This window comes from Bufo bufo, chromosome 11 (assembly GCF_905171765.1).
Source record: "Bufo bufo chromosome 11, aBufBuf1.1, whole genome shotgun sequence".
NCBI classification, from domain to species: Eukaryota; Metazoa; Chordata; class Amphibia; order Anura; family Bufonidae; genus Bufo; species Bufo bufo.
Genome location: NC_053399.1, coordinates 18,478,329 through 18,496,248, shown reverse-complemented (window position 1 = coordinate 18,496,248; position 17,920 = coordinate 18,478,329). Strand labels below are relative to the sequence as shown.

Below are 17,920 nucleotides of genomic sequence, written 5' to 3'. Positions count from 1 at the left end.
GGATTAGGGACGCTGTAGGAGGTGACCTGCTCCCTTGTTACTCCTTTTGGCCAGGCTGATCCACTTTTACCCTTTGACACCCCACTCCCAGCCTTGCACCATCCATTGGGTTGTGGACAGAGCTGCTTACTGCCGCAGTGCTCCCATTAACTTTAATGGGAGCAGCGCTGCAGTTACAAGCTCTGTCCACTGCGCTGTGCAGGTCCAGAGCCAACTTCCGACACCAAAGCTACTCTGAAAGAGCTGATTGGCGGGGATGCCGTGAGTCGGACCCCTGCCCATCAGTAATTGATGGCCTGTCCTCAGGATAGATCATCAATAACAAAATGCTGAACAACCCTTTTAAAGGGTTTGTCCATTGTATGCAAATGGAGCTTAAAGGGGCTATGCCATGATTGATGTAAAAATAAAAAATCAGACATCAACAAAGCCAGGACCAGCCCTGGACCTCACATGGATCCAGAGATCTCCCCATTCAATGCTTCAATTGTTCTACTAGATTTTATTTCATGCCGGCAGCTCAGGGGGCGTGTCCTTTCTCAGGGGGCGTGTCCTTTCTGATACAGCTCTTTCCCTGTAACTCCCACAGCTTCTAACAGGAGATAGGGCTCGTGGCAGTTGAAGATTTAAACTGAGCACGTGCGACCATCTCAGTGAGGTGGACAAGGAAAACAACAAACAGCAGGTGGCGCTATACAGATAGATTTTATTGAATAACTCACTGGCTATACAAAATTTTTCATTACATGCAATTACAAAAGTATTCAGATCCAGGTGCTTCGCCGGTTTCAAGAGTTCTGGTTCCTGTCAGGGAATTGGGACATACCTATTTCCATTCAGTGGCTGAAAACCTAGCCTGGCCCAATACCTCTCACAGCTGAGGGTTTGTTATTATCGTATCCATTCTATACGATCTCCAGATTGATAACAGTTTACCTGCACTGATACATTGTAACAAACACTCAGGGCGGGGAGAAATGTGCGCAGCCGATGTGATTAGCTCACAGAGGATAGTCTAGACTTGATGCAACTGTAACAAACCCTCAGCCATAAAAGTATTAGTTCTGCACAGATTTTCAGATCCTGGACGCAAACAGAAATATTTCCTTTTTGCTGACAGCAAGCAGAGATGTTGAAAGTGGTGGAGAATTGTAACACAAAGTCTATTGTAAATCTGCAGAAGGTTTCATTATATGAGGATTACGCAGAAAACTGGATGTAATATAAAAAGGGCTAAAGTGAAGCCTGGAATCTACCTGTAGGAAGAGGATTATGTTCCAGATCAGGCCCAGAACCAGCGAGGGGTTTCCATCTGCGATTTCGGCAGCGTCAATGCTGACCAGCTTCACCTACAGGAGACATAGGAGTCTATGAGGTCATTACAAGAAACAGACAAACATTCATGGAAAATCCTGATGTCACCAAACCAAAGGTATCCTGAGACGCCAGCGCCGGCCGCAGCCTCACAATGACCCTTTATAACGAGCCGCGGGTCAAAACACAAACTACAAAGTCCAGAGCCGCCCCAACGTGCCTCCGTAATCTGGAACGCGTCCACAGCCCAGGCTCAAACATTTATTCCGAATCAAGGAGGCCGTAAACCTCATAAATCCGATTAGTGAAAAGTCAGCAGCGCTCACAGCGAGGGGTCAGTGCACAGAAAGCATGAACTCGATGAGTGATCTGCGGGGGGATACTACACGACAGACCCTCATTATAGTGCAGCCTCACCTCTGTACACTAATATCTAACAATCTACAGGAATAGCAGCTATTCAGATACATCATGTACTATACTCCAGAGCTGCACTCACTATTCTGCTTGTGGAGTCACTATGTACATACATTACTTATCCTGTACTGATCCGGAGTTACATCCTGTATTATACTCCAGAGCTGCACTCACTATTCTGCTTGTGGAGTCACTATGTACATACATTACTTATCCTGTACTGATCCGGAGTTACATCCTGTATTATACTCCAGAGCTGCACTCACTATTCTGCTGGTGCAGTCACTGTGTACATACATTACTTATCTTGTACTGATCCTGAGTTACATCCTGTATTATACTCCAGAGCTGCACTCACTATTCTGCTTGTGGAGTCACTGTGTACATACATTACTTATCCTGTACTGATCCCGAGTTACATCCTGTATTATACTCCAGAGCTGCACTCACTATTCTGCTGGTGCAGTCACTGTGTACATACATTACTTATCCTGTACTGATCCGGAGTTACATCCTGTATTATACTCCAGAGCTGCACTCACTATTCTGCTGGTGGAGTCACTATGTACATACATTACTTATCCTGTACTGATCCTGAGTTACATCTTGTATTATACTCCAGAGCTGTACTCGCTATTCTGCTGGTGCAGTCACTGTGTACATACATTACTTATCTTGTACTGATCCTGAGTTACATCCTGTATTATACTCCAGAGCTGCACTCACTATTTTGCTGTTGGAGTCACTGTGTACATACATTACATTACTTATCCTGTACTGATCCTGAGTTACATCCTGTATTATACTCCAGAGCTGTACTCACTATTCTGCTGGTGCAGTCACTGTGTACATACATTACTTATCCTGTACTGATCCTGAGTTACATCCTGTATTATACTCAAGAGCTGCAATCACTATTCTGCTGGTGCAGTCACTGTGTACATACATTACATTACTTATCCTGTACTGATTCTCAGTCACATCCTGTATTATACTCCAGAGCTGCGCTCACTATTCTGCTGGTGCAGTCACTGTGTACATACATTACATTACTTATCCTGTACTGATTCTCAGTCACATCCTGTATTATACTCCAGAGCTGCGCTCACTATTCTGCTGGTGCAGTCACTGTGTACATACATTACATTACTTTTGTACACTCAACCTGCAGGACACCATTAAAGCCAGACGTCAGAGGACCACAGAGCTGACACTCACGTTGCTGTCTTCTAAGAACTTCAGTGCTTTGGCGATGTTGTTCAGACGGAAGATCCGATGCGCCGATGACTTGTACTCGTGGAGCTGGAAACAGACAGAAAGTAGGATGAGACAGTCGACTAGAGGAGCTTCTATCAGACTGTGAGCTAAACTAGATCAGGATTAGAATTGCTATGAGTATCTCCATTCATCGACAGCAAGCAGAGTTCTTCAAAATGATGAGGAACTGATAGAGAAAGCTGCAGTACTTTTCAGTATACAAATGGACAACCCCTTCAAGCCCAGCAGGTCGGAGCACTCACCAGACTTTGCCCCGTCAGCACTTCCAGCAGCGCCATCAGGATTCTTCCGTCTTGGATATCGAGAAACAAATCTTTAACTTCCAGCGGAGGATTGCACTGTGAGGAGAAGGGAGAGCGGGTCACCACCTGACCAGAGCGCCTGGTAGAGGGCAAGCAGTTACAGCCGTCGGACCCCCACCATCAGGCGCTTAGGGCTCAAGCACACAAGCGTATTTTCTGTCCGCATCCGATCTGCATTTTTTGTGGGTCAGATGCAGACCCATTCCACGTGCTGTCCGCAGGTCCGTTCCGTGTCGTCCTCAAAAATAGGACTGTTCCATTCCACAAAATGTGGAACACACACGGCCAGTATCCGTGTTTTTCAGATCCGCAATTTGCGGACCGCCAACAGTCGTGTGAATGGGCCCTTATCCTGTGGATGTTAAGGTGGGACTACCCCTTTAAGGGTACTTTCACACTAGCGTTTTTCTTTTCCGGCATAGAGTTCCGTCCTAGGGGCTCAATACCGGAAAAGAACTGATCAGTTTCATCCCCATGCATTCTGAATGGAGAGCAATCCGATCAGGATGCATCAGTTCAGTCACTGAACGGCGTTTTGGACGGAGGAAATACCGCAGCATGCTTCAGTATCATCTCCGTCCAAAATTCTGGATCAGTTGCCCGATCCCGCATTAAAAATACTGCAAAGCCGGATCCGTCCGTCTAAAAATGTGAAATAAATAGATAACGGATCCATTTCTCCGGATGATATCCGGAGAGACGGATCCGTTCTTGCAATGCATTTGTAAGGCCTCTTTCACACGGGCGTTGCGGGAACATGTGCGGGTGCGTTGCGGGAACACCCGCGATCTTTCCGCGCGAGTGCAAAACATTGTAATGCGTTTTGCACTCGCGTGAGAAAAATCGCGCATGTTTGGTACCCAAACCTTGGGATCGGTGTTCTGTAGATTGTATTATTTTCCCTTATAACATGGTTATAAGGGAAAATAATAGCATTCTGAATACAGAATGCATAGTACAATAGCGCTGGAGGGGTTAAAAAAATAAAAAATAATTTAACTCACCTTAGTCCAATTGATCGCGTAGCCGTCATCTCTTCTGTCTCCTTTGTTGAACAGGACCTGTGGTGAGCATTAATTACAGGAACAGGACCTTTGATGACGTCACTCCGGTCATCACATGATCTTTTACCATTGTGATGGATCATGTGATGACCGGAGTGACGTCATCAAAGGTCCTGTTCCTGTAATTAATGCTCACCACAGGTCCTGTTCAACAAAGGAGACAGAAGAGATGACGGCTACGCGATCAAGTGGACTAAGGTGAGTTAAATTTATATATATTTTTTTTTAACCCCTCCAGCGCTATTGTACTATGTATTCTGTATTCAGAATGCTATTATTTTCCCTTATAACCATGTTATAAGGGAAAATAAAAATGATCGGGTTTCCATCCCGATCGTCTCCTAGCAACCGTGCGTGAAAATCGCACCGCATCCGCACTTGCTTGCGGATGCTTGCGATTTTCACGCAACCCCATTCACTTCTATGGGGCCTGAGTTGCGTGGAAAACGCACAATATAGAGCTTGCTGCGATTTTCACGCAACGCACAAGTGATGCGTGAAAATCACCGCTCATGTGAACAGCCCCATAGAAATGAATGGGTCGGGATTCAGTGCGGGTGCAATGCGTTCACCTCACCCATCGCATCCGCGCGGAATACTCGCCCGTGTGAAAGGGGCCTAAGACGGATCCGTCTACAAATGCTGTCCTTTTGTCTGCAGATCGCCGGATCCGGCAGGCAGTTCCGGCGACGGAACTGCCTGCCGGATTACTCTGCCACAAGTGTGAAAGTAGCCTAAGGGGGACACAGTTAGAAGTCCATACAGAAGCATCCATATGGTTTCCCTTCTAGGCGTAGTCGCGGATTTAAGACAGTGGGAGGCAGACACCACGTGGCCGCCAGCAGTATTTCGGCACTGTGTACCGCTCCAAAATTCCGCCGTGTGAACTGCCCCTCATTGTTTATAGCACAGATGAAATGTATCAACTTGGAGTCCATTGTTACAGGAGATTCTCTAGACTGGATACAAATGTAACAGGTCTCCAGAAGAATATTCCTATTCACTGACAACAAACAGAGATCTTCAAAAAATAGATTCAGCGTTGAAACATTAAGGGGGTCATTCATTAATACTGTCATTTTCTTGGCATTCTCTTTTGTTTCTTTTATGGGGGCGTTGTTGGCGGAAGATGCACGAAGAATAGGCGTTTTCTGTGGCGGTGGCGGCCATGTGCGGTCTGCAGATTGCGGAACGCACACGGGCCGGTATCCGGCCCTATGAATGTAGTTGCTCGGGGGTCATTCATCAGGGTACAGTGGCGGATAATTACACCCTTCCCCCCCGCTAATATTTTCCTTACATTTGGCGTCAATTCCGGGATTTACCTGCGCGCCTGTGATGTAAACAGTTCTAACATATGGCGGTGGCGATGTCAGTGCTCTCACATATCCCAGAGCTCGCCTGACATGGTCGGTCTATCACGTTAAATACCGCAGCTCTAAATGTGATCAATCACTGTCCGCGAGGGCGGAGAGCGCGGCCTCCGATAACGTCCTGTGACAGTCGTGTAAACACGGGGTAAATGAGCCTCAGTGCGGAGTCCCCGCAGGTGACACAGTCCAGGAGGCCGGGGTATGAATACTTGTGCAGGGGAGAAAGCTATTAGCGAATGTGAGACTCCGCAGATCACCGGCTCCATTCGCAGGAACCGTGGAAAAGCTGTCAGGACTTCAAAGTCACCCGGGGGCGCGTGGTGCCCTTTAAGAAACGCTTTTCTGGGAAAGCTGGGTGTCAACCCGTTTTCCTGCTAGTTACTGCCCTCCTCCACCCATCCCAGGCTCATGAATGGCGTCTCTGCCAAGATACTCAATGATAAAACCACTGCTTGCTGTAACCAGGCAGAGTTGCCTTTCAGTAGTCTGGGAAAGTTGGATGACAAGCCCTGCATTGGACCTTCCCACTAAATAAGAAAAGAGTCATTTGCGGAGATTTTTGGGATATAAAGCTCATATCTTTAATTATTCATCCAAAACCTCTGCTTGCTGTCAGTGACTGGAAACATTATTTTCTTATCAAGTGGCAGGAATTCTGTCCTGACTTAATACTGAGAGTTTAGAAACTTCTCCGTTCAGTCTGGAAAGCTGGGTGACAACCGATAAGTCCGCCACTGCATGTCATCACCCAACTTTCCTAGAGTCCGGAATGGGAAATCTGCCTTGCTGTGTAGCAATACGGAAGCAGAAGGGGGTAATACAGTCAACCTAGACCAGGGGTCAGCAACCTGCCGTTGCAAAACTACAACTCCCAGCATGCACATTTGCTTGGCTCATCTTGGAACCCCCATAGAAGTGAATGGAGCATGCTGGGACTTGTAGTCTCACAGCAGCTGGAGTGAGACATCCAGGACTGCAGGAACAACCTTGGCAGAAGCAAGTCAGCAGCCATAGTGGATGTCACCCAACTTTCCCAGAAACAGATAATGACTTAAGAAGATGGATTGCTGCCAATGACTGGAAATGAGAAATGGAGATTAAGCATCATCTGTCTTGATCCAGGTTTTCACACACAGCTGAAGTGCTTGTTACAATGTATCAGTGTAGGTAATCCTCTGCACCGATCCCTCTCCTGTCCTAGAGTCCAGGCCGATGTACACAGGCACGAATCCCCAGCAACGCACAACCTCCGGGCTCTGCTGCACAGGCTCCACCAGGAGAATACGGGCTCATGCGCACGACCGTATGGATTTTGAGGTCCGCAAAAAATGGATCCGCAAAAAATACAGATGATGTCCGCGTGTCCGTAATGCGGACAATAATAGGACACGTTCTATTTTTTTTGTGGAATGTCCATACCTAAATGCACACGGAGTGACTTCCTTTTTTTTTGAAATAAATGATTCTGCATACGGTCCGCAAAAAAAAAAAGGGACACAGAAAGAAAATACGTTCATGTGCATGAGCCCTACCTTTCTATATATAAGGTCCGATGGAGCCCGATTTTTGCAGAAAACCCCTCTGAATGCCTCCACGTGAAATGGATGATGTATGAAGGTGCAGTGAAAGCCCCATGTGCCTGGAGAGCCCTTAGGCCTCATGCACACGACCGTTGTTGTGTTCCGTTGCGCAAAATGAGGTTCCATTTTTGGAGGATCACCAGACATGAAGGAAAGTAAAAAAAAAATCTAAGTCAAGTTTGCTTTCCAAATGATAGGAAAAAAACGGACGCGGACGACAATCTTGTGTGCCTCCGCGTTTTTTCGCAGACCCTTTGACTTGAATGGGTCCGCGAACCGTTATCCGCGAAAAAAATAGGACAGGTCATATTTTTTTGACGGACTGAAACCACGAATCACGGACGCGGATGACAAACGGTGCTTTAGCCGAGTTTTCAACGGACCCATTGAAAGTCAATGGGTCCGCAGAAAATCACGGAAAACGGAAACACTGGCACGGAACACAACAACGGTCGTGTGCATGAGGCCTAACACTGATACACTGTAACAAATCCATCAGCTGTGGGGTCAGGACTAGGTCATGGTGACGTTATCAGCCTCTACATAGTTAGAAGAATGTTCCATTCACTCAGAGCAAGCAGAGATTTAGAAAAGGACGAGGGATCGAAACACAAAGTGTGCATCAGCCATCGCACCGATACAATGTGACAAATCCATAGCTGTGTGATCAGGTCAAGGCAAGCATAGCATGAAAAATGTTTCCATTCACTCACAGCAAACAGAGATCTTGAAAAGGGAGACAGGTCAAAACACAAAGTAAAATCTGCATGTAGGCCTCTTTCACATGACCGTATGGTTTTGGGCTCGTTCACACAAACTTATTTTGCGTTCCGCACACGGGGCGTTTTCTGCGTTCCGCATACGGTCCGTCTACGGAACCATTCATTTCAATGGGTCCGCAAAAGATGCGGACAGCACAGTCCGCATCCGTTGCTCCGTCCCGCGGCCCCGTTTTGCGGACAAGAATAGGCATTTCTATAACGAGCCTCCTGTTCCGTCCCGCAAATTGCGGAAAGGCACACGGGCGGCATCCGTTTTTTTGCGGATCGACCACAATCGGACCGCGCTTTGTGACTATAGTCTAGGGGGGAACTCAAGGACCCGCGCACCTCCAGCTGCTGCGTCTCTTCCTGCGCAGGTCCCGAGCAGTATTAACTCCTTCAGCCGCTCCGGACGGAATTCTCGGCGGACGCTCAATGCTCCTTTATGTTCCATTTCATCGCCGCGGCCAAGAGAAGCAAAAGACGTTTTTTGGCTCCGGCCGATCCCCAGCCTCGAAGTTCCAATAAATGATTTCACTTGACAGCTGAAGGGTACCAGAGGTGATGGGGGAGGGGGTGCCAGGCCAGGCACTGGGTAAAAAAAAAAAAAAAGAATAAAAAATTTGGTATCCAAACAAAACAAGTCTTGTGCCGGGAACGTTCCTGAGGCGTCCCGGGCCGGGTATGGAGAAGGGGGCCGAGCGTTCCTGCATGATCTAATTATCATCCCCTCACTAATGGCTTTCACAGAAGCCAAATACTTCATAAAACCTCTGACAGCCGTCAGCGACAGGTAGACACCGACCTCAGACCTGCCCGCCGTAAGGCCTCAAACCGCCGAGCACCAGGAGGCGGGGCAGCCCATGCATCTCCTCCAGGAGATTATTTTTTTTTTTTATGACCTAATTATGCACAGTCCGTAGAATGAGTGGACAAAAATGATGTCTTATACTCCAGTCACATCCAAAGCTGATCATGTCTTATACTCTGGTGGCATCCAAGGCTGCATTTAAAATCCTGCTTGGAGTCCATGCCATATAGAAATAAGGCCTCCTGCACACGACCGTTGTGTGTTTTGCGGTCCGCAAACCGCAAAACACGGATGGCGTCAGTGTACGTTCCGCAATTTGCGGAACGGCGCGGACAGCCGTTAATATAACTGCCTATTCTTGTCCGCCAAACGCGGACAAGAATAGGACGGGTTATATATATATTTTTTTGCGGACCACGGAACGGAGCAACGGATGCGGACAGCAAGTGGATGCGGCCCCATTGAAGTGAAAGGGTCCGCATCCGAGCCGCCAAAACTGCGGCTCAGATGCGGACCACAACAACGGCCGCGTGCGTGAGGCCTGACACCTAGTCTAGGAATGAGTTCATTTTTTAAAAGATTAGATGAAACAGCGCCATCTAGTGGCCCACAGTGATCATGTCTTATACTCTGGTTACCTCCAGAGCAGCATTCAGAATTCTGCTTGGAATCCATTCTATATTGAAATACTATATAGTCTAGGAATGAACTTTGTTTTTATAAAGGGCAGATGAAACAGCACCTCCTAGTGGCCAATAATGATCATGTCTTACACTCTGGTTACATCCAAAGCAGCATTCGACATTCTGCTTGGAATCGGCAAGACATCTCTGGAGATTTTTCTTTATGATTATATCAACCAAAGGCCTCGTTGGCATTTGTATTCTGGGATAGGATGGGATGGGGGGGGGGGGGGGGGAGATTTTTGTTGCAGACACTCCATCCCTCAGCTCTGAAGTCAGAGGCGTAGCAAAGTTCCTGGGCCCCAATGCAAAAACAGGGCTCCCGTCTATCTTGCGCAATTTCTAATACTGTTGTCTTATAGAGCAGAGGGGTTTGGGGGCCCCTCAGGCACCGGGGCCCGGGTGTGATTCTTACCTTCTCTAGGTGCAGGTTCATCCATCGGGTGAACGTTCTCTTCTGCACATTCTCTCGTTCAACTAGTAAAAAATAAAAGAGACATAATAAATATAAATTTTACATACGGGATTTTATATTTGACCAGTCATGTATTAAATCTGCCTCAGGACTCTGGGAAAGCTGGGTACCACCTGCGCGGTTTCTATAAAGGCAGGCGGCAATCGGTTGTCACCCAGCTTTCCCAGAAGCAGATAAAAAGTTTCATAAAACTTCTAGTAACTTAAGTAACTGGTTTGAACTGTCTGCAGAGCATCGCAGATGAGGGGTGACGCTCTGCAGAGCCTGGCGCTCTGGTCTCAGTCACACAGAAGTGATGAGCACAGTTAAAAGCCGGTTCCCGGTACATCCGCAGCGTTCATTACGCAATGATGTCATCGCCTCTGTTAAGTGCGGGTGTCGGCGGCGCAGCTGGGATCACGCCGTCTGGTCGCCGCTGCGGAAAACCTCCTTCCTTCCTATAAATCACATTATAGTCCAGGATGTAGATACAGGCTCCACTGGGCGCCGTAAACTGCACACGGCCGGCCGTAGGATCCGTCTCGCCCAGCTCGTCATCACCTTATGCGGAATTTACATTTAAAAAAATTTAAAAAGTGACATTTGTGTGAAGGATACAATGTATCAAGCGGAGGCGGAGCCTACAATGTAATGTATCACCGGACTCCGAGATACAGGAAGGCCTGGGAAGATCTGTAGGGCTGCATTCACACAAGGCAGATTTGGTACAGGAATTACTGTGACTGTCCCGCACATCTGTGTGGGATGTACAGGAATCTGCTCCGTGGATGGAAGAGATTTAGGTGGGAATCACACATGCCGTGTCTGGCGCAGTTTTTGATGTGCCGTAGTTTTTTTTGAGCCAGAAGGAACGGGAAATCTAAAAGGAAGGATCCTTCCCGCCTGATCCACCTTGGCTGAAAAAAAAACTATATAAAAAACTGCAACAAAATAGTATCAATAAAAACTACCGACCGCCCTGCAAAAAATGAGCCCTCACTCAGGTCCGTACACGCAACTAAAAAAAAGTTATAGGGGTCAGAATATGGCGCCGAAAAGAGAAAAAACTTTTTTTTCAAGGTTTTACTTTTTTTTTTTCAGTATTAAAATGCAAGAAAAACTATACATGTGTAGTATTGCCGTAATCACACTAAGGCCTCATGCACACGACAGTATTTTTTCGAGGTCCGCAAAACGGGGTTCCGTTGTTCCGTGATCCGTGTCCGTTTTTTCTTCCGTGGGTCTTCCTTGATTTTTGGAGGATCCACGGACATGAAAAGTGAAAAAAAATTCTAAGTCAAGTTTGCCTTTAAAAACGGACACGGATCACGGATGCGGATGACAATCTTGTGTGCATCCATGGTTTTTCACGGACCCATTGACTTGAATGGGTCCGCGAACCGTTGACCGTGAAAAAAATAGGACAGGTCCTATTTTTTTCACGGACAGGAAACACAGATCACGGACGCGGATGAAAAACGGTGCATTTTCCGATTTTTCCACGGACCCATTGAAAGTCAATGGGTCCGCAGAAAAACACGGAAAACTGAACAACGGCCGCGGATGCACACAACGGTCGTGTGCATGAGGCCTAATCCAGAGAATAAAAGTAGCAGGTCCGTTTTAACGTATAGGGAATGCCGTAAAGAAGAAAAACTCATAAAACTGTTTGCGTCCCCCCCCCAATTTCACCCCATTTGGAATTTTTTTTTTCCAGCTCCTCACTACATTGTACACAATATTAAATGGTGGATTTAGATCTCAAAAAATAAGCCCTCGTACAGCTATGTGAAAAGGAAAAATAAAAAAGTTATGGCCCCCAGTTTTTGAAAATCGAAAAAAATTAAAATTTTGGGAGGAGGTGTAAGCAGCGCAGGGCATGAGAATGTTCGGGCAGCCCCGATACCTGCTCAGCACCAGTCATCACGGCGGACTCCCCAGGCAAGAAGGGGTTAAACACAATTAAAGCAGTAGAAGACATGGCCTGAGGGATTTCCTCGGCAGCTTCTCACGCATTTCTCTTCTTGACCCCGTGTTATGAGCGTCTCCAAGGAAATCAAGGCAGCGAAAATCTCCTCCCCCCCCCCCCCCCGAAGATGAACTAACTGATAATTTGTCTTCATCGGAAACTAAACTGGTTCACGTCGTGCACGGAAACTGAATATATAGACATAAAGGGATGCACACGTGTCCACCTTTATTCCAAAGGTTGAGAATGGACCATGTGGATGACCCCCAAATGTTAAAAAGGTTATGCTATGAAAAATAGTCTACATTTTTCAAACACAGCTCCTGGATCTGAATACGTTTGTAATTGCATATATGTGTAAAGAAAGCCTTAAAGGGGTTCTCCAGTTTCATAATATAAATTTTTTTTATCTGCTCCTAGTACCACAAACACAGTATATTTTTGTTCCATATAACCGTTTTTCACGACAGCCGCTTTCCTTCCCCTGTTCTAGGCATTGTTGTATGCTGGCAGGATGTTAACATGCAGCACTTCCTGTTTACATCTGCAGATGAGAAGAGGAAGTTATGATTGTATACATCCAGTCAGGGTTCAGTGACGCTCAGAACAAGGGAAGGAAAGCGCTGACATGAAACATATGCAGTCTTTGGGCTACTAAAATTTGGAAACTGGAGAGTCCCTTTAAGCTTTTATTACTTAGCACGAAAGTACCCCCAATATGTTAGTAGGTCGTCTTCCAATATACTGCCTCCAACCAAAATTACATAAAATGCAGAAGAGGACCAAAGAGTAAAAGGTTCATCCACCAGTTTGGGAAAAGTGCACCCTGTTCCTAAATAGTCTCTGTGCAACAAAGGTATGCAGGACCAACAATGACCACCAGGTGTCAGTGCATTAATACCTCCATACAAATACCATGGAGGATAGATGCCACCCAGAATCTGAATGTGTACTGCCCCTAGTGGTCAGAGTTATTAATAAAATTTGGATCCAGAAAATGACAATATATGACAGTTCTACAGTCCAAAAAATAAATAAAAAACAGCTCCCTATATCACAGCTTCCTAGACTTATCAAAAAAACACATGCCAATGTAGCAGAGCTAAGTTTGTCATTGAGTTTTCAGTGGTTTTACACAGGACTGCAGCCACAGAGAGTTATAGGACAAGTTCGGCTCTGCTATACCTGTGCGTGCCCCACCATAGCTGTAGGACTGGGTCATTGGTAACCTAGGAGCGGTTACCTGTAAATACAGTTATCTGATCTGTAGGGGGCGAGATACATGAGGGCGATAGGGGAGACGGTTCTGCATGACCGCAGAGATGGCATGAGGATGTCGCGTGACGATTTCATTAGATATGGACTAGAAGTCGCCCACGCGATCCACTGACACATTTTTCACAGATTCTGAGCTTTGTGAGGTTCTCTTCTCCAATCAGGTCTAAAGCTAAATTCGGCATAGTGCATGATGGGAGCTCTGATGACACCGACGCGGTAGGAGCTCAGCCGTTAGGTCACAGTGGGGGGGGGGGGGGGGTTGAGCGAAACCGCTGTCTGCTTTCAAGAGCAGCCAGCCGCTTTGGATGTGAATGGAGAAGAAGTCATGAAAGCAGAAAGAAGCAGCCCAGTAGGTTTCATCATCACCACCTATTATTCCAACCCCACTCCAAATTCTTTGGATTGTCCATTGATCACTTGATGATATCTGGAGTGCCCCTTAAAATATTTCAGTGAGACGACTGCCAGGCAAGACTGGGTGTGCCCTGTGCGACACGCGTTACAGACCGGGAAGTGTTTGCACCCACAATACCGGCCCATGTTGACACTAGACAACTCCTGACAATGGAAGCTTTCATTCCTCACACAAAGGCGCTGTGTTAATGTCACCGATCACCTATGACTGCCGCGCGCCCGCTGACCCTGCCCGCCTGGCGACACTGGCACGCCAGCCTGGCACAGGGTGCAGCCCTTTGATGTTGTGACTCGACTCGTCAGACTGCTTCTACAGGAAATATGCATAATGTACCTGCACCTAGGGGCCCGCCTATCCCATGTGCCAGGGCCCTGTGGGGGAGGGGGGGGGGGTCCGCCAGCACCTTAAAGGAATTTTTTCAATTTCTGTAAATCGTTTACGTAAATCATCATCTTATTTCGTTGCACAATAAAAACTTGTGAACCTTTCTAATAGAATTTTTGGTCTTTCACTCATTATCAAGATCTCTGCTTGCTGCCAACGACTTTTGCGGTTCGCAGCACGGCCACAGGGGACACGCGTTCGTGTGAAAGAGGCCTTTTCAGTGTGTTGCGGGGCGTTTCTAACGGATCAGTTTTTCCGTTTTTTGTTTCAGTAGTGTTTCCGGTTCCGTTCCGTTTTTCCATATGCCATATACAGTAATTACATAGAAAAAATTGGGCTGGGCGTAAAATTTTCAATAGATGGTTCCGCAAAAACGGAACGGATACAGAAGACATACAAAGTACATTCCGTATGTGCTCCGTTTTTTTTTTTGCGGCCCCATTGACTTTAATGGAGCCACGGAACGTGATTTGCGGGCAAATATGACATGTTCTATCTTTCAAAGGAACGGAAAAACGGAAATACGGAAACCGAATGCATACGGAGTACATTCTGTTTTTTTTGCGGAACCATTGAAATGAATGTTCCGTATACGGAACGCAGAAACCTTACCCTGTAGAAAACCAATATTTCTTTTTTTTTAAATTAAGTAATTTTTTATTAGCATTTTTTAATAATACAAACATAAGGCCCCAACCCCCACATACCCTCCCCCCACAAACCAAAAACCAATATTTCTCACAGCTGAGGGTTTGCAACAATTGTATCCAATCCTCTGTAAGCTAAACAGATCAGCAGCACAAAACTCTCTCCTGTCCTAGTCTGTTACAATGTGTCAGTGCAGGTAAAATGTATCCGTCTGGAGATCAGCCTCACAGAGGATCGTCTATACAGGATACAACTGTAACAAACCTCAGCTGTGAAAAGTATTAGGTCTCTACAGGTTTTCAGATACCTCTCCCCCGTATAACAGAGATGTATTTATTAATGTCCTTGAAAGCAAGCAGAGATCTTGAAAAGGTCAACAATTATATTTATAATTAGTGAATGAGAATATTTTCGTTTTTTTCCATCTAGAACCTGTATAATCCTAATGCTTCTCATAGCTGAGGGTCTGTTACAGTTGTATATAGTCCAGACAATCCTCTGAGGGTTAAACAGCTTGGACTGGAAAAGTTGGGTGACAAACAATATGGCGGCAAGTACAATCGTCACCCAGCTGCCCTGGATTCCTGAATGCAAAGCTGCTTAGATACGCTCCAGTCTACAATATGGCATCAATAATGGCAGCCCCACTGGTTGTCACCCAGATTACCCAGAAACAAAAATAAATTTTTTTTTTTTACTTAAAGGGGTTGTCTCCTGAAAAAAATTCTACTTTTTTAAAACCAGCTCCTGGATTTAAATACTTTTGTAACTGCATGTAATTATTAAAGAATATGTGTCTATATAGCGCCACCTGCTGTTTGTTGTTGTCCTGATTTTTCGGTCCACCTCACTAAGGTGTCACGGTCCTTCAGGTGACTGATGTCAGGAATTTGAGGAGATTGGCTGAGCGTAATTTCATCTTGATTCAGTGTTGATAGGGTTAATGACCACTTCCCTTTTCCCAGCTGTTGCTCAGTGGTCATCACTTCTACCCTTTATAGTCTAACCCCGCCCTTCTGACTATGCGGTTGATAGCTTCATTTGGGTTTGGCTGAGCTGGTGTGAGGTCGTCTCTGGTGTTCCTGTTCTTCCATCTCCACAGAAGTTTAAGGGAGTCTGTCAGCACATTTACCCCTTTTTAACTGTTCCCATAGCGCTGTAGCCGCAACACAGATGATTAAAACAGTACCTTTATATGCTTTTGTGGACTTGTAAAACTGCCAAAAATGAACTTTGATGCATATGTAAATGAGGGCTCGCAAGTGCCCAGGGGCGACGTCCACCGCGTTGGTGCCCAGGCAGCTCTGCCTCTTCGGCTCTTATCCCCGCCCAGTCTCTTCCTCTGCCCGCCCATCTGTTTTCTCTCCCCCTCAGCGAGATCCCGCGCCAGCGAGATCCTTGGCACGGGCATGCGCACGGCGATGCCCATTGCTGACACGGCATCGCAGTAGCTTATGCGCATGTGCCGGCTGACGGCGCGAAAACTGCAGAAAGGAGGCGGTCCATCGGCGCAGGAGAAGAGGAGGAAAGCCGAGCGAGCAGCTGTCACTGCAGACACAGAGCGCCAAGAGAGGTAAGTTTATCTGTTTGATCCGTTAGCCGGCGCATGCGCATAAGCTACTGCGATGCCGTGCCAGCAATGGGCATCGCAGAGCGCATGCCCCTGTCAAGGAAGTCAGCGCGCAGGCGTGGGATCTCGCTGAGCGGGAGAGAAAACAGATAGGCGGGCAGAGGAAGAGGCTGGGCGGGGATAAGAGCCGAAGAGGCAGAGCTGCATGGGCACCAACGCGGTGGACGCCGCCCCTGGGCACTTGCGAGCCCTCATTTACATATGCATCAAAGTTCGTTTTTGGCAGTTTTACAAGTCCACGAAAGCATATAAAGGTACCGTTTTAATCATCTGTGTTGCGGCTACAGCGCTATGGGAACAGTTAAAAAGCGGTAAATGTGCTGACAGACTCCCTTTAAGTGTCACGTTTGTTTGTATTTGTTATATTCCCAGTTGTTTGTATCGTCCATCTGGGGAGGAATGGGTTGTCTCTGGCCCTAACCTTTTTCCAGGACCTTATAGGGATATAAGGGCCTAGGTATCCTGCATATGAATATTCCTACCTTCAAGGTCTATTCATATTGATAGGTAGTCAGGGCCCGGATTAGGGTTATCTAGAAGGTGACCTGTTTCTTCCCTAGTTTCCAGGCCCAGTTACTGTTCCCCTTCCCTCCTGTGTTCAGTGTGGAGTTTTCCCCCCACACTGCTCAGGTGGACGCACATGCTCAGTTCCATCCTTCATGTGATAGGGAAAGAGCTGCTGCAGAAAGGACTCGCCCCCCTGAGTTACCAGCTTGCTATAAATCAATGAACAAAGAATAGGGAGATCTTTGGACCCATGTGAGGTACAGGGCTGGTTCTAGGTTTGTTAAAGGGGTTCTCCGGGCTGATGACCTATCCTCAAGACACCCGTCACCCCTGCCAATCATCTGTATGAAGGGAAGGCACACGCCGTGTGCTAGTGCCGTCTCCCTTCTCTCTTCCTGCTTGCTTCATCCAGCTGATCGGTAGGGGGGGGGGGGGGGGGGCTGGGTGTTGGACCCCCGCCGATCTGTTATTCTGGACCTATCCTGAGGATAGGTCATCAATACGAAAAGCCCGGAGTACCCCTTTCACAAACCTAGAACCAGCCCTGTACTTCACATGGGTCCAAAGATCTCCCTATTCATTGTTCATTCATTGGGTCCATTCAGACGCCTGTAGTGTTTTGCGGTCCGCAAATTTCGAACCGCAAAATACTGACGACGCACATCGCCGGCACTTGATAGAGGATTTATATTCTTGTCCGCAGCTGCAGACAAGAGTAGGACATGCTCTATTTTTTTGCGGAGCCGCGGACCGGAAATGCGGATGCGGACAGCACACTGTGTGCTGTCTGCATCTTTTCCGGCCCCATTGAAAATGAATGGGTCTGCACCCATTCCGCATAATTGCGCAACGGATCCGGACCCATTCTACGGACGCTTATGGCAAGCTGGCAGCTCGGGGGGGCATGTCCTTTCTGCAGTGCTGTCTCTCGTCTATCTGCAGGAGGAGAGAAGGGAGACGCACCTGCGCACAGAGTGCGTCTTCCCTTCATGCAGCTGATCCGGGTGTCGGACCTACGCCGATCTGATATTTAAAGCCCGGAAAACCCCTTT

The 17,920-nt window shown here is 47.1% G+C and overlaps 1 protein-coding gene across 3 annotated transcripts in view; it reads right to left on the bottom strand.

Annotated features, from left to right (window-relative positions):
• The window catches only part of CLMN (calmin), a 95,228-nt gene that overhangs the window by 19,986 nt on the left and 57,322 nt on the right, over window positions 1-17,920 (bottom strand). For all 3 annotated transcript variants that reach the window (XM_040412881.1, XM_040412882.1, XM_040412883.1), the window contains exons 2-5: window positions 9,999-10,060; window positions 3,252-3,347; window positions 2,950-3,033; window positions 1,257-1,349 (exon numbers count right to left, since the gene is read on the bottom strand). In XM_040412881.1, the coding sequence (XP_040268815.1) occupies window positions 1,257-1,349; window positions 2,950-3,033; window positions 3,252-3,347; window positions 9,999-10,060 (335 nt within the window). The remainder of the gene's footprint in view (window positions 1-1,256; window positions 1,350-2,949; window positions 3,034-3,251; window positions 3,348-9,998; window positions 10,061-17,920) is intronic.